This window comes from Leptinotarsa decemlineata, unplaced genomic scaffold (assembly GCF_025532065.1).
Source record: "Leptinotarsa decemlineata unplaced genomic scaffold, Ldec_3_MD MMD2_tig00001719_RagTag_RagTag, whole genome shotgun sequence".
NCBI classification, from domain to species: domain Eukaryota; kingdom Metazoa; phylum Arthropoda; class Insecta; order Coleoptera; family Chrysomelidae; genus Leptinotarsa; species Leptinotarsa decemlineata.
This window is the reverse complement of record NW_027412569.1, coordinates 4,072,138-4,097,313: the sequence shown is the minus strand read 5'-3', so window position 1 is coordinate 4,097,313 and position 25,176 is coordinate 4,072,138. Positions and strand designations below refer to the sequence as shown.

The 25,176-nt window shown below is 34.8% G+C and overlaps 1 protein-coding gene across 1 annotated transcript; it reads right to left on the bottom strand.

The window, feature by feature from the left end:
• Positions 1 to 162: 162 nt before the first annotated feature.
• Aplip1 (JNK-interacting protein Aplip1) lies at positions 163 to 20,027 on the bottom strand. The gene is made up of 8 exons (XM_074176340.1): positions 19,614 to 20,027; positions 19,312 to 19,526; positions 16,588 to 16,735; positions 11,206 to 11,459; positions 7,690 to 7,806; positions 3,786 to 3,949; positions 625 to 800; positions 163 to 330 (listed from the first exon to the last, which is right to left on the bottom strand). The coding sequence occupies exons 1-8, from the start codon at positions 19,694 to 19,696 to the stop codon at positions 258 to 260; spliced, it is 1,230 nt and encodes a 409-aa protein (XP_074032441.1). The 5' UTR covers positions 19,697 to 20,027; the 3' UTR covers positions 163 to 257.
• Positions 20,028 to 25,176: the final 5,149 nt, after the last annotated feature.

Sequence of the window (25,176 nt, the reverse complement as noted above, 5' to 3'; positions counted from 1 at the left end):
AAGTAAAGCGTGCAACAACAAAAATTTTCACGCCTCCGGCGGGCTCTTCTGTGTGTATATAGTCTATATGACTTTAGCCTCCCCTGTTCTCCAATGCACGACCTGTCACTGCTTACCAATTATTTTCGATGAGGTATTGAAACGTGTGTAAGAAAAAACGGGTTACAAATGAAAGTTATTATTTCTGTTTATTGATGACACAGCATTATAATGTATTTACATTATGGTTATTAATTTTTCTGTATTGCACTAAACATTTATTCAATGTAAATATCTTCAACAGGATAAGCAGTCTCGATAAACTTCTGATAGAACCTCTGGAAGGCACGACTGAAAAATAAAAACGTGTTCGACATTAGAATCCAAACTCATGAACTCATGTATTAACAAAAGTTTGTTACCAACATTAAATTTCATATTTAATATAAGAAGCTGTAAACTAGGTTTCGGAATGTATGGCAGTCTAAATTCTTTCCACAGACTCACCCATAGGTATCTATACAATTTGTTTAATATTACTTTGAAACAAAATTTAACGGTAAACAAAACATACAGACTATATTATGTGAACACTTTCACACATGTTTCAGTAGAACCTAACCTAACCTAACCTAACTCGCTTACCCGACTGCTTCTGCTACCGGCCTAGTGGAATCTTGACCTCGAAAAATATGACAAGCAAACCTTTGTAGAGTGGGGTGTTTCGTGATGAATCCTAGATAGCGATGATCTCGGGGGTGGAAAGCACAGAAGGAAACGTTCTTCAACGAGTAGAAATAATCTATGCAAGGTTCGTTTTGCTGCAAAGAGTGAAAAAATAGTCCTGTACAACTTCAGTATACAGTGTCAGTATGCAGTGTGTCAGTAAACAGTGAGTAAAAAAAATAAAAACTTTTATTATTGACTTTCCACATCTCGTCTTTTGACAGAAATAATGTTTCACGTATTTATAGGTCCACAGATACGCGATTTCTTTTCGCTTATGGCTATAAAGGTGATTTGTCAAATGACTAGGAGATGGCTGAGGATATGTCTCTCAACCATTAAACTCAGGGTAAGATTGCAAATAATACTTCCTCAAAAGCAGAAGTAGTAACACAAATCTTCACAACTTAACATGTTGACTTTATGAAATTCCGGTAGGGACTGTTGTTGGTACAATAATATGTGGTTGTTGTCTGTGCTCACATTTGTGCAAGATATTGCACAACCTTCAATATCGCCTTCATACGGTATAATCTTTTGTACAAATCAAAATATTGTACAATGATAATGACGGTCTAGGAGTCGCCGTCAAAATGTTGTGCAACCCAAATTGCGCAATAATATTGCACGCCTATAGGCCGCTTAAGGCTTCTTCATCAAAGCACTTATAGTAAGAGAAACGACACCGTAACAAGAACAGACGATAGATTACCAACATATGAGGTAGAGAAAACGAAGCCGCGAATGGATGGGTCAAAAGGAGTATGAAACCTTAGATCGAAGTGGCTAAAAAAGGAATCTGAAATCGACAGCAACTAGTTCAGTGCCTGTGACTGTTAAGGAAGAAAACATTTTGATAATCACAACTACAAGGTCGGTGAGAGACTAGACCTTTGGACTACGGACAAGATGACTTATTGTATCACGGTAAATGTACAGTAGAGATGCTTGATCACCTTTAGGTGATCATTGCCGTCAATAGGATACTGGCATGATTTTGACAAGGGCACTACTGGGTCAATACAGTCACTTGAAAGTTCTTCGAGGGTGCCAGAAAAAGAGAAGAAATCCATTAGATAAAAATGAAGCACTTATAGATTATGAGCGACCGGAAAAGAGTGCACTTATTTTGTAAAGTTTGGCTATGGAGACAGTTTTTAAACGGGCAGATGCTGTATGGTTAATATCGAATTAGATGAAGGATTAGATAGAGCCAATCAAAACAAGCATCGAGATTAGAAGCAATAGAAGAGAGTGAAATAATTGCAACCTAGCTTTCGCAAATAATTGAAATACACTGGGTGGAGAAGGGGTGTGCAATTTTCAATCAAAAAGAAAGATATGGTTTACTGGAGACAATATTTTCATTGAAAAAAACAATTAAAAACCTTTTTGGGTTTAACCGGACATGAAGCGAAGTCGAGAATTTTGAATGAAATGTTTATATCTTCTTAAACCGTTTTATTGAATAGGTATAACATCCTCTTTTCAACAAGGGACCCGTTTCCTTTCAAAACGGTGCCGTAAGAATTACTTTGTCTTGATTCAATATAGCGACACTATGGCGGCATCTTTGCAAATATCGTCAAATAACTTTATGCAATGAGAAAGAAAAAAAGATTTTGACCAAGTTTTTAAACAAAAATTAAAATATTCTACTAAATCACGTACGTTCTATTACCATTTCTTGGTTCAACTATCTCGAAAATCCTAGTGAACTATCCTGAGCTATCATTTTAACTACTTTCAAGACATGACCTGATTACCAATTTCCTTATTGCAAACTAAATTCAATAAAGGGGAACAATTCAGATATATTTGATCATTGAGCCAAAATCCAGAATTTTCACATCTATCGATTTCTAAACATTCTAAAAGGTGGAATTTTGAACCTTTCCCTTCCAAATGCAATATGAATCGTTATTGAATTCATGCCCCTATGTCAAAAAATGATTCGCAAATATTGAATTGGTTTTCCCATTCTAAAAACTTATTCTATGCTCTTTTATTCTTTTGGAAAAAGTTCTTCCGGTTTGTTCGATATAAAATTCTGGATAAGAACCACAAGTCAACTTGTATATTCCCGATATATCCGAAACTGAAGTTTTATCTTTATTCTTTTTGATGTATTTACTCGAATTATTATTTCTTTAGTATTGTGACATTCGAAGATGATGTCGTATAGCAAAACATGTGTCGCTGTTTTATAAACTTTCAATTAGAAATCTCACATTGAAGTGTTTTTCTTAAATACGTTATTCAACTATTTAAATTTTGTTCAATTTCCATTAACTTGAATTTTGGGTTTCATAAAACGTGTTTTGAATATTTCCAAACTAGTAAAAGTCCGTTACAATGTCCTACGATACGAGGTAATTAACCTCACAAAATGGGGAACGTTCCTCCTGACGAAAATCAAGTGGTTTTCATAAAAGAGCTCTAAAACAACGCATTTTAAACTTATCATTTCAACCTTTTTCTTTAAAAAATTATTCAAATACTTAAAAAAGAGGAATGAAATAATGCATTCAACATTTAAAGGGATTCGTTTGTATTTCACCATTTGGCAACATCGGTTACAGCTAATAAAGGACAATGAATCTATTACCTGTATGAGACAAACAAAGATGACATATTTCAGAGGCGTGCTGTTCTGTTTACTTATGTTCCGAGTTCCGAGACATTCTGTGACTTACGACATTTTGTACACCTAACCTATCTTCCTCTATATAAATAAATAACAAAACAACTGTTGTTTATGTGGCTTGTGGAGGTGGTATTGAACTATAATTTATATTTTGCCTTAATTGTTGATTTGTAAAGATAATTTTCCTTTTTTGAAGTAGAATATCTAGGTACGTATACATTATTTCAACTTGATATAAGCGCTGTTGCCAATATGTGAATTAGAAATAAATCCCTTTTAAAATTAAAACCCAACCTTTGAAACATCAATTTGAATACTTTTCGAAGTGAATTTGAAAAACTCATGAATTAAACTCAACTTTATTTTGTTCAAACTTGCATTTGCTGTAATAACCCAAGTTGAGGAACATTCCCCATTTCGATAACTTTCTTACATTTCGTTTCCTTCTGTCGACCATTCGAAGACCCTGATCAGAAACTTCGAGGGTGCAGGGTTGCAGTTCCGGTTCATTTCCTGTGTTTCCAATAACTCGTCTCACAGCCTGGCATACAACGGATGTGCCCTTATGAGCCAACGTTTCCACAGACCCCATGTATCCTAGAACAGGATATTTCGACATAATTAATTTTCCACTAATTCGGTAGAGATAGTGACACATATTTTCCGAATTATGAAAAAATATTTTATTTCTGTTAAGGGATTAGGAAATAATATCCTCTTCGCTTTCTATTTCCCGATTAGGTATGTAACTATGTAAAATATTTGAATTTGGTAAAAAAAAAAGGTTAACCTGCCAGCAGTCATTTGTACAGATTCATAATTCCAGGAATAGAAAAATTGTCAACCTGGCTCCTTCGCCAAAATTAGAAAAACAGTCAACTTCCGTCATTACGTGGGACTTCTTCAGACATATTGGCCATCAAAACAAGTAACGCTCTGGAAACTCCTCGTTTTGTCATCATCGCATTCCAAAGTACTACCACATCTGAAGATAGAATACAGGATATAACAAAACTCACAACTGCCGATATCAATAGTATTCGAGTATACTTGAATTCTGAAGTTTATCCATATCGATATTCATGATCTTGCTTATTATGCTTTTGAGAGTTTCTAACGAAGTTATAATGATACATATATGAGTGAACCTCTGATGGACATTGGACAATTGAGAGAGAATCCACTATTCATAATCGATTGTTCCCATCAACCGAATGCAACAAAATCATCAACTATTGATATAAAGATTGAGTTTGAGACCAGAAAGACCAAGTTTCCAGACAACACTAAAGTATATGCATTAATTTTGCATGATACAGTTTTAACATACAATGCATTGGATGGTTCAGTTCACAGCAGATATTGACACTCTTTAAATCGTTCTAGATATGGCAAATGTTGGTGAAGGAATTTCTAAGTTTAGAACAAATTGTGCTATAAATGATTTGACATGTATTCTTTCTCTAACTATGGCTCTCCAAGTTATATCGAGTAAGTTTTTTCAATTAAATGACAATATTCAATTCAGTAACTCGATTTGGACCTACTTATATGTGGCAACAACCTAATGACAGTCGTTTGAACGGATTTATAGTTCCAGGAATACAAATCAACAGGCAACGTTCAAATGGAATTTTTAACCCTACCCCTTCGCCAAAATTTTAAAAAGCGGCCAACTATAGGGTCTTTCACGACGAGCGTTCGTTAGAAATATATGGAGAACGATTCAAATTAAAAACTTGGAATTTTGTGGTGGTGGGTTTCACAAAATGGCCTTCTCAACCAAAATATTTTCATATCCCGGTCTCTTTTCGTTATACCGGAAGTTGAGAGCAACTTCCTCATTTCAAATGGAACACCCTGTATTTTATTACATTTTTGAATTTCTTAGCACATTTTAGGCCCACTTTGTATAACAATATCTACACCCAAATTTGTTAGTTTTCGAGATATTAATTTTTTTCTGAAAAATTTGACAGTTACAGCACCATTCCGAAAAAATCTCAACTCATAGACAGTAACAGTTGAAAATGTGAAATATCACAGAATCATACCTCAAGCATCAAATCACAGGTCCATCGAATTTTCGAAAATATATCAAATTCATGAGGAATGTCCTATACCGAAAATACACCCCTGGCAAGATATATCCGATTTTGGGAAATATTTGAAATGTAAATCATTCGAAGCAATACCAAATCAAGAGAGCTTTGAAAACAAATGAACTAATATCAACTCTCTCGTTGGTGAAAGGTAACTCAACATAAAAATGGATGGATTGAAATAAAATACTATCAGAGAGATGAATTATATCTTTGTTTATTGATATCGAGTACAGTAATTTTATTTTGTTTATATTTTTTAAGGTTAGATTTTACTTTGATTTTAGAATTTAACTTAATTTTTCAAATTCAAATAATATTGTGGTTCATTTCAACACTATTTGTAGCTTTCTGTATGGAGTCAGGAATCAAATTATTGAAAGCTCTCACAACCCTTCGTTTCAGGTTTTCTTTATCACTCACAGGATCCGCATAAACATTTTCTTTGAGATATCCACAGATGAAGAAGTTTAGTGGCGTCAGGTCTGGAGAGCGAGGAGGAAATTTAAATGGCCCATTGTAGCAAAGCCACTGATCTTCGAACATCTCATTCAACAACCCAGCAACGGTATCGATACTATGTGCAGGGGCTCCATCTATCTGATATCATAACTTAAAACGGTATTGTTCAGAAACATGCCTTATGGATTCACCAACCATATTTCTAATTATATGCGAATATCTATCGCTATTAAAATTATCTTCATAAAGATATGAACATAAAATTCGGTCTTCCTTTATAGCGCAAAAAACATTAAAACTCCATGAATCCTGGAAGATGCGCTTTGGATTTTCTGCTGCCCAAAAATGACTATTATGGCGGTTGTATATACCATTCTTGGCAAATTTGGCTTCATCTGTCCATATCATGTTTTTCATGAACTCAGGGTCCTCCTGTATCTTAATAAGAAACCATTAGCAGAATTCCATTCGTGCAGGTAAGTCGTGAAGTTTCAGATTTTGAACCTGGTGATATTTAAAGGGACGCCACTTATGTTTGATTAAAATCCGGTTTATTGACGAACATGAAATTCTAAGTGACTTTTCTGCGTCTTTTAACGAATTTCCTGGATAGGCTGTAAAGTAGGCCAAAACTACAATTTCGATGTCCTCATTGTTTACGAGTGTTTTTTTTTGTTGATGACAGACGAAAAAGATCCGAAATCACGGCGGTTTCTTAGAAGTCTTCTCAGAATAATTTTATTGGGTCTGTGTAGATTTGGAAATCTTTCTGCAAAAACACGACAAGTTCTGTCCATTATATTATTGCATTCACTATGAATGATTATTAAATTCAGGAAATCTTCATTAGAATACCCCAAACAAGACATTTTGCACACAAATAGGAAACTACGAAATACACGTCAATCATATCGCATTAAATTTTGACATACTTGTTGTAACTGCATTTGTTCTCAAAGCTTTCTTGGTTTGTTATTGCCAGGGATGTATTTTAGGTATAGGACATTCTTCATGAATTTGATATCTTTTTTTTTTTAGTAGTATCCAAAAATAATAGAATAGTGAATGGTTTTCATTTGAAAAAATCGTGTTTCATCAGTTTTTTCAATGTTATGTTTTAGGTGGAAATTTCGACCACACTGTAAATTATTTTCGAAAATTCGATGGACCTGTTCATGACTCGATGCTTGAGGTGTGATTCTGTGAAATTTCACATTTTCAACTGTTACTGTCTATGAGTTATGATTTTTTTGGAGTGGTGCTGTAACTGTCAAATTTTTCAGAAAAAAATCAATATATCGAAAAATAACAGATTTAGGTATAAACGTCGTTATACAAAGTGAACCTAAAATGTGCTGAGGAATTCAAAAATTTAATAAAATTTGGGGTGTTCCATTTGAAATAAGGAAGTTACCCTCAACTTCCGGTATAACGGAAAGAGACCCGAAGTTGAAAATATTTTAGTTGAGAAGGCCATTTTGTATAACCCACTACCACAAAATTTCAAGTTTTTGTTCTGAATCATTCTCCATATATTCCTAACGAACGCTCGTCGTGAAAGACCCTGTATATTTCGTTCTAGAAATGGCAAAGTTGTGCATTCTTAATGAAGGATTTTGGAATCAATACTCGCAGTCTTCAACATGTTACTTGTGATAACATATTGATATGTGGGATAAAAAAATAAAGTCGCCTGCCGTATACTGCCTGTATTGGTACATATAACTCCCAACCATTGAGATATGAATTTTGTTTTGTACTAAAAAAACATACCTAGTAAATAGCGCTCTCTCCGCCCATGTTCACAAGATGAATCCCAATCACTATAATCACAGTCTACCGCATAAGCTGAGGGAAATATTCCTAATCTTCCCGTTCGCAAATTAACACCTGTAAAATACCATTTCTGTGATGAAAATAATCAGTATCAACTATATCAGTAAAAAGAAAATCAAAATCATTGTTTTATTAATAGTTCAAGATGGATTAGAATCATACGTCTTTCTTCACATATCTCAACAGATAAACTTATTTTGAGTAGGTATCTACATTTTGTTCACGCCATTAAAGGGTTAAATATTTGAATATTTTTCCAGGTATAAATCATTAAATTCGAATGGCCATATGGATCAAGTCAAGACTTACCTCTCAGGTTACGTGAGAGGTACGTCTTAATGTTCAGGTGAAAACACCTCACCTTCGCCTCGCATGTGAACCTACGACTTTGTAGCAGATGCTAGACAAAAAAAACAACTAACCAAGCTTATGCTGCGCAGAAAGCTGAAGTGAAACAATCTGGCACCAGTGCAACGTCTTCGATTCGTCGCAAGTTACTTCCCACTATGAAAAGCAGAAATTAATTTCATTTGGTGGTAGGTACGACCAACCGATAGACCGGTTTCGTAGTACTTGCCCCATCATCAGTACCGGACAGGTCACTTCAGACGGAGTGGATCGTCTGAAGTGAACAAACAAAACTAATTCCAACTATTCATAAACTTCATCTGCAGTTGATTCAGTGGGATGTCCACTGCGCCATCTGCAGACAAGCGGTAAGGTGTTTTTCACCTGAACCTGGAGCATGTCATATGCACCAGTCTGGAATATAATTATTATTCCGACTCCAACCCCGGAGTATGAGTTTGTGGAGATATTTCCTAGCTTTGTCTACAGATGGTGCAGTGACAGCCATCTTGATTTCGGACAGGTTGGAGCCTGGCTCCAACCTGACTCTCTGAATCTCGAAACGTTGTTACAGGTGTGCCCCAAGGTAGTGTTTTGGGACCTACACTATTTGTTTTATTTGTTAATGACCTTTCAAAAATTAATCATCCACAGTGCTCTATACAATTTGCTGATGACACATCTTTTACTGTCAGTGGTTCGGAATGTGAAACATTGTGGGTAAGAGCAAATGATGCTGTATTCAACATGCAAAATTATTGTTTTAAGAATGGCTTGATTCTAAATAATCTTAAAACAAACACCATTCTCTTTACAATTCAGGAAACTGATTGTAGTGTATTGGGTAGGTCTGAGATTGAAAGTATTGAACAGGTAAACTATAAAAAATTTTTAGGAGTTTTTATTGATTCCCAACTCAATTGGAATCATCATGTTGATTTCATACTGAAGAAATTAGCGACACACTGTTTCGTTATATTGAATCTGCGTAATTTTGTGTCTATTGAAATTCTTAAAAGTTACTATTATACATATGTTTACTCTGCCCTCAATTACTGTATTATTTGTTTTGGCAACTGCAATAGAATCAGTGACTTAATAATTTTCCAGAAAAAGATTATTAGGACAATTTGTTTTAAAAAACCACCCGATTCCTGTAAACCACTATTTGCAAAGTTGAATATATTAACTGTTACTTGCATGTATATTCTTAATTGCGTAATCTACGTTAAATCAAATTACTCCAAGTTTCAGAACAGAGATGATACATATCTTCTTTCGGGCTTCACCCTGAGAAAAACTATAACATTTCAATTCCTAGTCATAAGTTAGCCAAGGTGACTAATGGACCTCATATCATGTCAATAAAACTGTACAGCAAGTATAACTAATATGGCTTGGTTAGTTTCCTATCTAGCCTATGTGTGTGTGTTTGTGCAAATTAGTTGCGGCAGAAAGGACAGATGTGGCTGCCAAGTCGTTGAATCTGCCAAAGCCATCACTTCAAATAGAGATAATTGATTTGCAAGATGTGTCTTTGCAAATGTATAATACAGTATTCACTGAAGAATTTTGGGCCAAACATGAAAATTGCAAGAAACTAGCTGTACATTTGGCCACTATGTTTGGCTCAACATACGTATGTGGAACATCTGTCTCAAAAATGCATTTTCTGAATTCGTTCGAGATTAACGGACGCCCACCTGGAAGACACACTTGAATTTGCTGTTCCTAATTAACGGACGCCCACCTAGAAAACACACTTAAATTTGCTGTTTCTATCGAGAACCAAACTATAAAAAACTGGCTCAAGACCGTCGGTGTAGTTCATCACATTACTTTCAGGTCTTTTGTTTTATAATTCAGAATTTTATTTGAAACCAAAATAATACATAGGTAGCACCTAATTATTATCAGTTGTTTTTTCTGGACCTCGTTAACATTTTCCCACAGTATCCGGACCCCACTCAAAACTACTGGCCGACCCCTGATGTAGAGTGAGAACAGTGATGGTCCCAATATTGAGCCCTGTGGTGTTCCATATTTAATTGTTTTTATAGTTTCTCCTTGTAATCTCTAGGATCATCTTCCTCAGATAATCTTTCGAAAAAAACAGTGGGTTTCCCCTTATTTCAACCTCTTTTAGAATTACATAAATTTAAACTCATTAAAAAAAATAATTTCAACGCTTTTTCGACTATTTTAGCTATAGATACTGTTATGGAAATATGTCCCATATTCATTTTTTCACCTTTTCTGAAAACACGAAAAACAATTTTTTTCAGATCACTAGCAAATATTGAATTAATGAAATGGGTCAAAAGTTGCACTATTTCCCCAACGATTTCTTTTAGAGTCTCTAATTTTTTTTTCATCCAAATAAGATCTCAAGATTCTGAAAGAACTTTTTTTACTTTAAAATTAATCTGATGAAAGAAATATCCTGTATTTCATATTAGTTTGTCATCAAGAAAAAAAGATTGCAGTTGATGAGTTTCAACACATCTCAAAAATAAGAAATTTTCGAAATGTGTTTGAACTCTCGATGTGCTTTTTTTCGTAATAGTCTGTCTTTCAGCAATTGAGAACTGGCTTTCCCAGAACTTTCGAACAATATCTCGGTTTCTTAGCAAATTACTAGAGATGCACTTTTTGGAACCTTTGGATTAGTAATTAACATTACTGGAGTTTTTTTCCAACACCAAACCGTTATTTTAACACCTCGACTCGTGTTTCGTTCGCCAAGTGATCATCTTTAAGAGGAAGATCAGTTTGATCTTCCTTTTAAATCACTTGGTTATCGAAACACGTGTCGAGGAGTTAAAATAACGGTTTGGTGATCATTTTCAAGAGGAAGATCAGTTTGATCTTCCTCTTGAACCACTTGGTGATCGAAACACGTATCGAGGTATTAAAATAACGGTTTGGTGATCATAAGAAGAAGATCAGTTTGATCTTTCTCTTAAACCACTTGGTGATCGAAACACGTGTCGAGATGTTGAAATAACGGTTTGGTGATCATCTTCAAGAGGAAGATCAGTTTGATCTTCCTCTTAAATCACTTGGTGATCGAAACACGTATCGAGGTATTAAAATAATCTATACCTTCACACCAAAGATCGTCAGCCTCTTTCTGCACATATATGGGATCTCCTATTTCCACTTCTATTTCATCGTCATGCCTGGGAACAAACTTGTGCAATCCTCGATGAGTAGCTTCCAGCATGTCGACATCGTTATATACCATCCCTCCCACAACGGATGGGGAGACACCCATCACCGGTGACATTGACTTGGGCCCATCCGTCCCGGTGGGCGAATGGGCCGTACTGTGACCGCTGTCCGCATCAGTTAGAAATCTGAAAAAAAAGTATTACAAGTTTCTGCAAAAGTTTTTGAATGAGTTCAATTTTGACGTGAATACGTCTTTGAAATTGCTTCCATAGAGGAATTCAATTCAAAAAAGCGAATGATAACAAAATCAGGGGATACAGTTTGGTCTTGTAGCTACATATTGATAATAATAATATGATCATAATAATAATATTTATTCGTAGTTCTTATTACATATAAATACAATAATTATTTCATTTATAAAACTGAAAAAAAACTACATATGAGGCTAGAAACAACATGTACCGGAAGGGTACTGTTGATCTTAGTTCTAGCCTTGAAGAAAAGAAAACTAAACAAAATAAAAAACAGAAAAATAGAGGAAGTAGAGAGGGATGAGGGAGAGAAAACATGTTAAATGTTCATATTGAACATTTTCCATTAAGTATAAAATCAGAAGTATAACAGCATTTAAATAAGGAAACTTTACTAACGTTATATTTTTGTGGAATATTATTATACAAACTATATATGGTATATCAATCAATGAATATATGCTTTATTGTCAGAAGATTAGTATCTTATTGACAAAGTTTTGTAAAAAAAAACTGAATGCATGTCATAAAATATAAAAAAATACAAAATACAATACATGATATGAAATATAAAAATGCAAACATCGCAATTTCACGAATAAAACATTAAAAAGACAGATGAGTTTAGGTGAACATTGAAAACTCAATTAGAACTTACAGCTTATCATGGTAGAATTCATGGAACGAAAAATACCCTTTTTTGATTGAAAGATCTTTAACTGTACTTCAGAATTTTATGATATCTGTGCTATTTTTCAAAATGGTGAGAAGGGGATTATATACTTCAATACTTTCATAAATCAGAGAATGCTGAGTCAAGGTGACTTTTGGAATAGGTAAGTAAAGCATATGGTTCTTGTCTGGTGTTGTGACAATTTGTTCCGGGAGTGTACAGGCTAGTTTTATTTTTATGAAATGAGCATACCGTTTCCATTATGTATGAACAGTGTTAGGAATTACACGTTGAAAGGTAAGACCTCGTTAGTCCTTAGCTCGCATAAATTTCTCAACTTCTGAGAGTTGTCGTTCGTATGGGGGCGACAGCAGATTAACGGAAAAACAGATTTTAAAACAGTTTTTTTTGAAGCAGGTGACGCTTAATATTTTGTGGCTGATGAATAAAGGCTTGCAGTGATCTCTCGGCTTAGACTTTGTATGGTATCTCAAAGACCTCTTCTGTAGCACAAGTATTGTATTCTGTAACTGTAAATCACAATGGCCCAGAAAGCTATTCCATAGCGAATATGAGATTCGATCAATGCAAAGTAAGCCATTCTAGCTGTAGTGTACCCTAGTTCATTTGATATCACTCTAATAGCCATAACATCCACTAGATACTTTTTTACTCAAATGGAATACATGTTCTTTAAAATGTAACTCATTGTCTATGTGAATGCCTGGGAATTTAATGTGCTGTTTGTTTCTTATGTAGTGGTTATCCAAATATAAATCGTCTAGTATATTTAAAAGTAACTAGTTTTGTTTAGGTTGAAGCACAAGGATTTCGCGTTACACCAGGCTTGCATTTTTTGAATATCTATTTTTATCATATTTGATAGCTGATCAATTTCTTTATTACTCCATGGTATCGTCCGTGGTATCGTACTCCGTGGTATCGTCGGCAAACACAGTAAATTGTCCTGCGATGTAAAAGGTTATTAGATCATTTAAGTATATTAAAAACAACATTGGTCCTAAAACAGACCCCTGAGGTACTCCATGTTTTATGTCACTAAGATCAGACTGTCCACTTGATGTTTTCACCACCTGTCGAAGTCCTGTCAAATATGAACCAAACCAGGTCAAATTTGTTTCTCTTATCCCATAATGGCAGAGCTTCCTCAGCAGTGTCTTATGATCAACGCAATCGAAAGCTTTCGAGAAATCACAAAACACTGCTGCAAGAGCCTTGCCATGCAAGAGTATGCATTCTCTAGAAAGGAGAAAATGGCATCTGTGGTAATTTTCGAACTCTGAAAGCCGAACTGAAGGGTAGATAGCACACTGTTTATGGATGAGAAGGACATTAGTATTTTTTTCACCAATCTTTCAATAATTTTTGAAAGGGTCGATAATAAAGAAATTGGCCTGAAATTTGAGGGGTCTTCCAGATCTCCGCTCTTGTAATGTAATGAAATAACCATGGACTAACCCTGGCCATTTTCAGACATGTGGGAAATATACCATAACTGAATGATTTATTAATGCATTCAACCATAACATGTAATGCACTTAGAGGTAGATTTTCAAATATTTTTACAGACATTTTATATAACTGAAGGATCGTCGATATAAAGTGGTTCGATGAGGTGGAGGGGAAAGTAACCCTCTTAACCTCAAATTAAAAGTATGTACATCGCTGCATATCTATCATATTCATCCAAATTTTAATTACATCACTAGATAGTTGAAGGTTCAAACATTCCTTACGCCAAGTGGAGACACCGCCATTTTGCGGTGTTTTGAAATTTCTATTTGGTATATTTTTCAACTCGGAGAAGCTATGCCGTTCGTTCAAGTTTTAATCGTCAGCTCTCTTCAGGAGCTATCGATTGTGTTAGAAAGGACATGTCAAAAGCAATCGAACGATACCAATAAAACATCATTTGACCGTGTGAAGCAGTGCCGAGAACGAGAAAAAATGAATGCGGCCATCCCATATATTTTGGCATCAAATTGTTTGAATAGTTTTCTAAAAAAAATTGTAATCCCAAGTATGACAAAGGTAGAAGAAGATTTGAAATTTTGTTAGTTTACTGTAACGCATAACATTTTTTGAAAAACTGGAATTCAGTGATTGTATTGTATTTCAAGTCAAAGAAATTTTTACAAGTGGTAAAAGCTTTTCATAAAAGTTCGGGAAGATGTGAATGATGACGCTGGCACATCAACAACAAATGAAAATATTGAGAAAGTGGAAGAAATTGTTATGGAGAATCATTGAATCGCTATTGGAGAAGTCGTTGCAAATTTCAAGAAAGATATTCCCATTTGAAAAGTATCCCGTCTAAAAAGAAGGTGTAATTTAAATGAAAATACTTCTCTAATATATGCCTCCTCTCAATTACATTGAAACTGGTATCCTCTTCAAATTAACATACACACAGAAGTACAGCGATACAATATACAGTACGATGCAAATGTATGGAATAAATTCGATATTCACAAAAGGAGCGTCTTCCGGAAGAAATCCAAAAACAGGTCAACTTTAATTTTTGACGGCCCATCTCATGATATTCATATGAAAGACGTTTCGTTACCAGTGTTGGCGTGATGACGTAATCGACAATTTTTTTAAATGCAAACAGGGGTCATGTGGCACCCCATTCAAAAGGTCTACTAGTCGTCTAGTCAACGGTATAATGGTTTCAATATGTATTAATACAGGGTCAACCGAAATTATGTATTCAGAAGACTGGAATTACAAATAATAGTAATTCGTTGAACCAAATAATGCTATGCACCGCCACTGAGAATAAAGTATCGTACTGTCTTCTATTGTTTTTGTTGATTAGAAAAAAGAAATGGTGATAAAAGTCCTACACTCTACTTGAGATTAGTCAATGTCATTGAAGTGAAGTATCATTGAAGCGGTTGACATTATTTCTAGAAAAATATTTAAATCACTTATAATCTGGCAATGAAAGTAACAGAAACCCAAAGAATCGAAATTTTAATTATGATTGGCTGTGGAGATAAAGTAAGCACTCAGGCAGAAGTTCGTGATTTATTCAATGCGAAATACCCCAACTGAGAACCCGTTTCTCAATCAACAATAAGTAAAATTGAGAAAAAGTTTCGAGAAACGGGCCATGTTAAAGATCTCCCTAAAAGTGGTAGAAAATCAATTTCAGAAGTCCAAAAACTTGATGTGGTACTTGCGTTCCAAGAAAACCCCCATACCAGCACGAGGCAAGTCGCACTGGATAATAATTTATACCAATCGACTGTTGTTAGAGTGTTGAAAAAAGAAAAGTGGCATCCGTATAAAGTTCAGCTGGTCCAAGAACTGTTAGAAGATGACTTTGACAGAAGAGTCGAATTTTGCGAAATCATGATGGAGCGCTCGCACAGAGATCGGAGTTTCATACAAAATATAATATTTTCAGATGAAGCTACTTTTAAGCTCAACGGTCACGTAAACCGTCAGACTTATCGATACTGGGCAAGAGAAAATCCACATTGGATGGAGGAGCATAGCACACAATATCCACAAAAAGTGAATGTTTGGGCCGGAATTTTGAACAACCAGATAATAGGACCATACTTTTTTGAGGAAAGCGTAACTGGTGCTCGGTATCTACACTTTCTTCAAGATTATCTGATGCCACAATTGAATCAGCTATTTCCAAATAGAAATGATTTGTGGTTCCAGCAGGATGAGGCGCCCCCACACTACGCCGTTGATGTACGAACCTACCTGGATACTGTTTTCCGAGGAAAGTGGATAGGAAGAAGAGGGCCGATCGAATGGCCACCAAGGTCTCCGGATTTGACCCCGTTAGACTTTTTTTATGGGGATACTTGAAGAGTAAAGTTTACCAAAATCGACCAAATGATTTAGAAGAGTTGAAGGAACGCATCAGAGCGGAGATTGCACAAATAACCCCCGAAGTTCTCGGAAACGTTAGAAATGAATTCAGTGCCCGGCTTTCACATTGCATCATAGCTGAAGGTCATCAATTTGAACATTTATTATAATTTTATTGTACTTCAATAAATAACATGTTTTGGTTCATCTTCTATAAATGAATATTGGCATGGTTATACCGTTGAATAGATGATTAGTAGACCTTTTGAATGAGGTGCCACATGACCCCTGTTTGCATTTAAAAAAATTGTCGATTACGTCATCACGCCAACACCGGTGACGAAACGTCTTTCATATGAATATCATGAGATGGGCCGTCAAAAATTAAAGTTGACCTGTTTTTGGGTTTCTTCCGACAGACGCTCATTTTGTAAATATCGAATTTATTCCATACATTTGCATCGTACTGTATAAGTTTGGGTATACGCAATAATGGAGTATTATTTTTACCAACAAATCAGCACTTACCTATCGGATTCAGGAGAGTCGTCCCAAAGATATCCGCATTTCAATACTAAAATTGAGCTTGGTCCACTGCTGGTACTCCCCAGCTCGTCAGCCAAAGATATCTCCCTGGAGAAGGGTTGTTGTGGATTATACATGGTCACTACAGTAGCTGAAAGAAAATTTTCAGTTACATCTAGTGGACTTGAGGAGAAATCATAGTGAAATCAAGAGGATTAGCAGAGAGGCAACTCTTTTCCTGATAAAAAATCATTCACCCGTGGTATAAATCGAAACTAGCCTTGAGACAGTTGCAGTGGTTATGAACTTTGAGGAACCACTATAGTAATGAAGGTCGTTTTATAGAGAATACTATTCGAGCGGAAGTTCTCAAGACCTCCCTTTCTATCAAAAAAAAATATAGAACCCTCTTTGCGATATCACAACACTGGATTTTTTGTCAAAAAGTACTGAAAATTATTCCTTTTCATACTAGTTTTGTCCGACTTCAACATCTTACCCCATTAAAAGTTAGCAGGGGGGCACTGTAATTTGTGAAGAAGCCCATTTTTGTGATCCGGACAGGAAATTGTTTTATAAATGAGAGAAAAATAAGCTAAATGATTCTATAGATTTTCTTAAGATATTTCCACCCCTTACGATCTGAAAAATTGAAATGGAGAACTTCATGCAAGTATAGAAATTGTAAATTTTCTACTTTACTCAAAAAGATATCAATATGATCCAATGAGTAAAGTGTCTAATATACAAACAATAGGATCATAAATGAGAAATTTACGAGAAATGATAACAAATTTCAAAAAATTGAAATAAGATCTTTGAACATTCCATGACATTGAAGATATAACGATGTTTGATTAAGATATTCTTAAATACTAATTTTGATTTCTTGTACACCATTTTCATCATAAATTGAAGTGATGTCATCAGCAAACATTCGTGATTTCACCAAATAAATTCACTGTAACCAAAGAATAGAAATATATAAGGAACAGAGCAGGTCTCAGTGTTGATCCTTGTAGTTCCAAACGTATTATTATTTTTTCAACTAATTACGTTGCCTATATCGATATATTGTTTTCTATTTGATGAATAACTTTGAAAACAAATGAAAACTAAACCTCGGATTCAAATTGAAAGATTAATTTTTGGGAAAGAAAGGTTTTGACTTTCTACTTCTCCATCTTTATACAAAAAAATGTAGGAATCTTCCAAAGAGTGGAAGATCCCCACATTCTCAAGTAGAAAGCCTAAACTGTTCTGTTCCATAAACCTTGAATATCATGCCTTTTTAGAATGCATAATGCTTTCTTTAGGTCTAATGAAAAAACTCCGTATTCCTCATCACATAATAATTTCAACTTTGTAAACTATTCAAACAATATAGAATGTGCTCGCTTCTCAATAATTGACCGTTAATTGATAAAGATCCATAGCAATTTCACAAACTACACCTAACGATTTAATCTTCACAGGCTTTATGTTCCGCTATTATAGTAGCTCAATCATAATTACTCAGATTATACATTATTTCTACATCTACTCAACTTTTATATACCTCAGGTACATACTCAATTATAATCACCTAGATCATACATTACTTCTACATCAATAATAATATGTCTATAAAGACTACGATAACATCGGTTTCTAAGAAAACAAATCAGTAACGGTGATCTATCTAAATCCAGTTGGTCATTCAGTAAAATGTTTTAATTTTTGAATTTAATGATTTCCATTGTTTCCAAATGATTTAGCTTTAAACCTATTTTCTTTGTGCAAAATTTCGAAATCTCCGTTCAAGATATGGCTCTCTTCTTAAAGATGATTTGAATATGTTGAACTTGTTTTCTTATCTACATAGCTCATATGATGTTCCTGGATGCGGTTCCTGAACAAGGACAAGTTCCACAATTTAATTTATATACTCCTGATTTCTCAAACTTGAATGATTTGTCTTCATTATTTTTGACTCTCTTTCCCCTACGTATTACCTATTCTATACGCAATTTTTATATCTTGTTTGTTCAAAAATGAAGCCACTTTTTCTGTTGTTTGTCCAAAATATGTTAAGACTCAGTAATTTTGGAAAAACGTCCCGAATTGATTTTGCGTCGATTTTTTTAGAAAGTAATTTGTCTATTAATTCAGCTTTGAAGCCATTGTTTTTTATTGAAATTATCTATTGCTATCATGCTATTATAAGATCTTATTTTGTGTTAATACGGATGGGTAGAATTGCAATGAATAGTAATATCCGTATGGAAAGGTTTGTGATAAATTTGAAAAATAACATTTGTTGTTCATTCTACTAATTGACAAGTCTAAGAAACTTTATTCACTTAGGTAAAACTGGTGAAACTGAAATTGTCCTATAATTTGTCAACTAATGACTCATGCATTGACGTTATTAAAACAAAAATTGAGTCTTGTTTTCTATGACAAAATATACAAATTTTAAAGGTTTAGTGTTTTAGAAAGACTCACTTGTCTGAACCAAACCACCTCACCGAGTGCACTGAACATTCTGATTTAAATTATTCAGGGATATTTCTACCTCGATGCAATTTAAATCATCTCATCTCTAATCTAATATGAAGCAACCTTCGTGAAAACAGATTAATGAGAAAAGTAATCGCTTCACCTTGCACTCCACCGCAAAAATCAATCAACCCCCCCGACCTGGGCCATAAATGCCAAACCGAATAAATACATGAAGGTACATACATTTTTTATTCTTGGGTATTTCTGGCAGTTTCCTCCGCCTCCTCTCGCCAGCCCACGGTAAAGGGGTGCTAAGGGATGGGGGGTCTGATTTCTTTCCGCCCAGCGAAGGGGGCCCGCTCTGGTCCAGGCCATCCCCGATAATATCACAGTCTGTTTCTAGGTCGCTCTTGGAAGAAGTTGGGGAGTCTTCGTCAACAAGAACATCGTGTACTAAGCTGGAAAGAAAGCGATGCCATTTTTGAGTCTTATGGAGAGCCTGGACGGTGGTGACTTTTAGCTACTAGTGTATGTTTCATACTTACGAATAAAAGGGTGCAGCAGTTTTCGCGTGTGAAGGTAATTTATCGAAACTGTGTCTGAATTCTTCGAACTCCGAGTCGGCCATATTTGTTTTCACCCCCGGACTATCGATTGTCGTCTGTGGCGTCGATTCGGCGCGTCGGCGTCGGTCTATTATGCTGGTGGAGACGTTAAAGCAACCCCATTTCAGGAATATGATGGATATGGCTATTAGGAATTGGAACACTTCGATGAATACTGCTTGATTGTCGTAAAATCCATTAGGAGTTTATTGTTATTTGTTTAACGGTTTCGAGAGTTGATTTTTTATAGTGTGAGCGGGTTTGAATACCTCACATTCCAACTTGGAGCACCCAAATTCCTTATGACACCGCACTCGACTGATGGCATGACGTCTGAATATGAACTGAAACGGCAGCCGAACATAGACGGGGCTGATGGGCAGGGCTTGTAGTGTCGGAAAGGAACAAAAACTTGGCCGAATTATCGATATTCAGAAAGGGCACTAAATCAATGCAAAGAAAAATAATTTTAGAACTTTAAATGCACTGACCTGAACTGATGAAAATCAATAAAATAAGATAATCTTCAACTGTTACGTGATTTTTGGCTTTTCTTAGTAAGCGATTGAACAGTTTAGGTGTATGTACCGACTAATATCTCAGTGGAGCCGAGTGTGGGTCTTATTATTATTATTAGACAAGAAAATGCATGAAAGGGCGCCAAGTGATTAACAACAAAATAAAACATATACCTCTCTTAAAGCTGAAATCACTGAATCCAATTGGCTTATTTGCCAAACTGAGGGGAAAGTTAAAAATACGAAATAGGTGAATGGTATAAATAGGTCTCTATAATACTGAACTCAGAATTGACTGTCAAAATGGGTGTACCACAAGGGACTATTCTGGGGCCTCTTTTTTTTTGTTTATATGAATAATATAGTTCAAATACGAGACTTGTCGTTCAACATAATATGCTACGCCGATGACACAGTTCTGATATTCACAGGCACAAGATGGGAAGGAATAAAATCAACCGCAGAAGCAGATCTAAGAAATTTGCAAATTTGGCTGGACCACAACCTACTCACCCTAAACGTCTCTAAAACTAAATTCATACCTTTTACACCTACGGTTAATACACAACCCACTACAGATTATTCTATAAACCTTCACAAAACAACTTGCGCGGACACAAATACATGTACCTGCCCAGAAATAGATCGAGTATCATCAATAAAATACCTAGGAGTGACTCTGGATCAGCACATTCGCTGGACCGACCACATCTCGAATTTAAATAAACGACTGAGAGCATTACTGCACAGATTTTACACTTTAAGAGATATCCTCTCACGCCAAAACCTACTAATGCTTTATTTATACTTCCTTAGTAGAATCCATTCTAAGATACAGTTTTATAATATGGGGAGGAGCCTTCGTTAACAACTTACGTCCTATACATGTCATACAAAATTCCATCATAAAAATCATATTCAGAAAAAAGAAACAGTATTCCACAAAATCACTATATGAAGAAACAAAAATGTTATCAATCAGTCTTTTGTATGTTCATCAATTATAATTCAAGTATAATTCGAGTTCACACAACTGAATACTCACTTCGAAGCAGATTTGTCCAACCAACCAGACAAACTAGTAATGAAGAATTAGCAATACATACATTTAGAAAAGCTATAACCCAGAGAACGTTTCTATTTTTCGGTCCAAAATTTTACATTAAAAAAAATTGACAAATTAAGAAATTTTAAAACTGAAATAAAGAACTATATTCTAAATAACAAGGAAACTTTCTATAAAATACAACGATAGTGTATACACCCACCTTTTGCTGCTATCTATGTCCTCTACAAATCGTCGAATGTCTTTCAGAATGTTGGTAAAAAATACGTGCACACATTAAATATACAGTTGTTTTGAAGTTATGCTTTACAAAAGAGTTAGTTACCTTCCTTATTTTTTTAATTTTTTATCTTGTTAATCTTTGACCGCCAAAATTTTTGAGATAATTTTTAAGATAATTTTATGTACAATACTAATAGTTTTTTTTAGAGAAACCACACAGGCAATTATGCCTAGGTGTGTTTTACTGAGAGAACAAATCCAACCCCATTTTGTAAAAAAAATTGTAATATTTTTTGTACATACAATACTTGAATACAATACTTGAATTGAATAATAGCAGTATTTATATTATAATACAAATTATACAAAATTTAGAGGTAACTGCACAGAAAAACTCTCGAGAGAGAACGGTTCCAGAATGAAGGCTACAAAAATTAGTCTTTATCTTAGAACGCACCTACTTATTACTAAAACTCAATCAAGCTAAACAAGTATATATAAATTCTATAAGGCTTTAAAGAAAAAAATACCCAGCTCGTTTATGCACGGCAAGTGTTTTCCTTATGTGCGCGCACCAGGCAAAAAAAAATAAAGAAACATCCGCTAGGTGGTACTTATACTATGTCCTTATGCGAATCCAATCGGGACATTTCACGAGATAGGGTAAGACTTCATCAGTTCCCGTATTAGCTGTCTTATGTTAGATCGAAAATAAATAAGAATTTATTTTGTGTTGTGAATGTTCGCCATTAGGTATATAACGAGCCAGCATCAATTAATCAATTAACAAAAAGTGTTAAGTATTAAAATAAATAGTACTCCCATTCACGCCGGTTGGAGGCGGGGGTGAACCGGATGTCCACGTGGGAGTAGGATAGCAACAATAATCTTCATAAAGCAGACGATAGCTTATATCCAAGCATAGTAAACCCCATTCCGGACACAGGCTTGCAAGATGCAAGACAGCCTTTGTCCCCCGATGAAGTTTTTGATAATAAACTCCAGTTAAGTGACAGGAGGATCATTGGTCATAAGGGCCTGAAGATAGGAAGCAACGACCATCCAAAATAGTGAGAGAGAGACTCGAAGACTACCACAAACTCCTATTCTTTGGGAGAATTAGAAATAAAAGTCGAAACGGTGTCATAAAACGCGTAAAAAGCCATTTAAAGTGTTACGGTATGATCGAGACAAATCGTGGTATAAAACGGAATATAATTTTCGACAACTCATCTCATGTGCAAAAACCCGACGCAATCCTGAGACGTTTAATACTAGGTAATATACCTATAGACTTATCCTCTTTTATTAAAGAGAATCCGGCGATATTCAAAAAATATTATAACCCAAAATGAAATTCGCCGATTTGGAATTAAAATAGTGGAGAATCTGTTAATAACGATACGTATTCATCCAATCTATCTAAATCTACCCAGTCACTGTTCCGTCGACCAAAACATACGATGCGGTTTTTTCCGTAGCTACTTTTTTTCCACACAATTGAAATCGTTCATTTTAACCGGAGAACGAAATAAATGAATTGGCATGTGTGAGGATATTTAATATACCTACAGTGTGTTCTTTCGCGGCGCTAGTAGTTTAAAACCTTTTAGAATTTTATTAAAACCACGTTACACAATTAAAAATAAAAAGTATTTCAGTTATTATCTTCAACCCTCTGGATAATATAAATGATTCAATAATTGAGCATATTTATCTCTTTGATATTCTTTGAGAGCATTTTTTGTGAATGAATCAATTTTTTTTGGAGGAATCAATACTTCTTCCTGTTTTTTTGTGTATATACAGTATCATCCCCAAAGAATGCACCATATAAGAAACTTATTTTTAATTAGGGGTTCTTCGACAAAAATGTATTTCTGATAAAAGTTTGTGCATCCCCTAAAACTAAACCATGCACCAACAAAATACAGTAAAACCCATGTAATATACGAGGAACATTCAAATATTTGATTTTGAGACAAGAGTAAAGTATACTTTACTGTGAGATTTTCACCAAAAGATTTTACAAAAACGCAACACGAGTTTCGCCATACAACGGCTTCTTCAGGTGTGTCTTTACTCTTTGTAGGTTAGTTATTGATTTCAAGTATCGGCCAATTCCATCATATATCATGTAGTTTTAATTTGTTAGTTACTCTTGTTTAGATCTTCCAAATGAATGTAAAGTAGGAGAATCTTGCAGGTTAAGTTAGAATAAGGTGGGCTGAGTTAGTATGATTAGGGTATCCAAGTATTTATTAATAGTAGGATAGAATTTCAACTGGTAGAGTCGGACTTAACTAGGTTATACGTAGTGGGCTACTGAACTTCGCCATTTAGGGTTGCAATTATGTGTCAATTGGATGTAAATAGCTATTTATTATATGAGTGTCAAAAGTAAGGTTTTATTTTGTGAGTGGAAAAGTTTGTGAAACGAGTGTAGCGAGTTGAGCAATTTCACGAACAAAATAAAACTTACTTTTAAGACAAATATCATACAAAGTATTTTGTACAACTATCCTGTTTTCATAATGGAATAGATAAATTTTATATTTCTATAAAAACACATGTTGACATCTGTCAGTTAATTATTTTCGTATTATCGCATTTGCTGTGAAGTGGCCGTGTCAGGTGAGGCCGAATCATCTGGTTACCAACAAACAGTATAGCTGGTATATATTTAAAAACATCGAATGAAATTTCAGCAAAACCGTCTTCTTAACCTATCTAGAAGAGAAATAAAAAATATAGAACTCGTCAACTCTGTGGAGCAACTTTTCAATGATAAAGTCGAGTGCGCTGGTTAAAAATGGTGTTGATACAAGCAAATACTTCAAGGTAATAGCATTTTAAAAGCGGAAAAATGAAAGTTTTAGGTCCGAAAAATCAAAAACTCTTACGTTTGAACAAGTCCAGAGGTTTATAAATGAGACGCCAGATGAAAAATATTTGATGATAAAAGTTGACACTATTTTCGAAATATATGGAGCCTGCTGGCGTGAAAAGCTGTGCTATTTATTAATAGAAGACATCAAATTGATAGATAAATCTTGATTTTGCAAATTTCAAATACAAAAACGAAAATAGGTCGTTCTTTTTGCATTGTTGGAAAAAACATTGACTATTTTAATTAATACGTTGCATTACGCCCTTCTGTTATCAATCATCAACTTTCTTTTTCTGAAATACTCAAATTATAGATGATGTGCCAACCCAGTTGGTATAAACACGTTTGGGAAAATGCCTTCTACAATTGTTGAGTTTCTGAACCTCCCGGAACCAAAAGAATATACAGGTCACTGTTTCAGAAGGTCTGCTTCTTTGCTAGCAGAATCAGGAGCAAATATAATGGATATCGATAAGCACGGAGGATGGAAGTCTACAACAGTAGCTGAAGGTTACATTGATCAATATATTTCTTACAAAAAGGCTATTACTGAAAGAATAATCCCAACAGCTAGCTCCAGAGTTACAGCATCGTCCTCTTTGCTTCAAGAATTAAATGTTAATGCCCATGAAATTGAAAACTCAGATAGTTCAAATATATCACAAGGCTCTTCAACAGCGCGAGGTAATAATATTAGCAGTTGTTCTAATTGTACTTTTCAAATTAATGTTCATAAATAATGATAATGTAATTAATGTATAAGTATAATACATTTGTAACCGAATTAAATTGTATTTATACTCCTAT

Excerpts from the sequence above, each read along its gene's own strand:
- Aplip1 (XM_074176340.1), bottom strand. The coding sequence starts at position 19,696 with ATGGCCGACTCGGAGTTCGAAGAATTCAGACACAGTTTCGATAAATTA. Across the intron at positions 16,736-19,311 it reads AATACCCAAGAATAAAAAAT|CTACTGTAGTGACCATGTAT; the intron begins GTATGTACCTTC and ends ATTTTCTTTCAG. Across the intron at positions 801-3,785 it reads TCGACAGAAGGAAACGAAAT|CAAAACGAACCTTGCATAGA; the intron begins GTAAGAAAGTTA and ends CACTCTTTGCAG.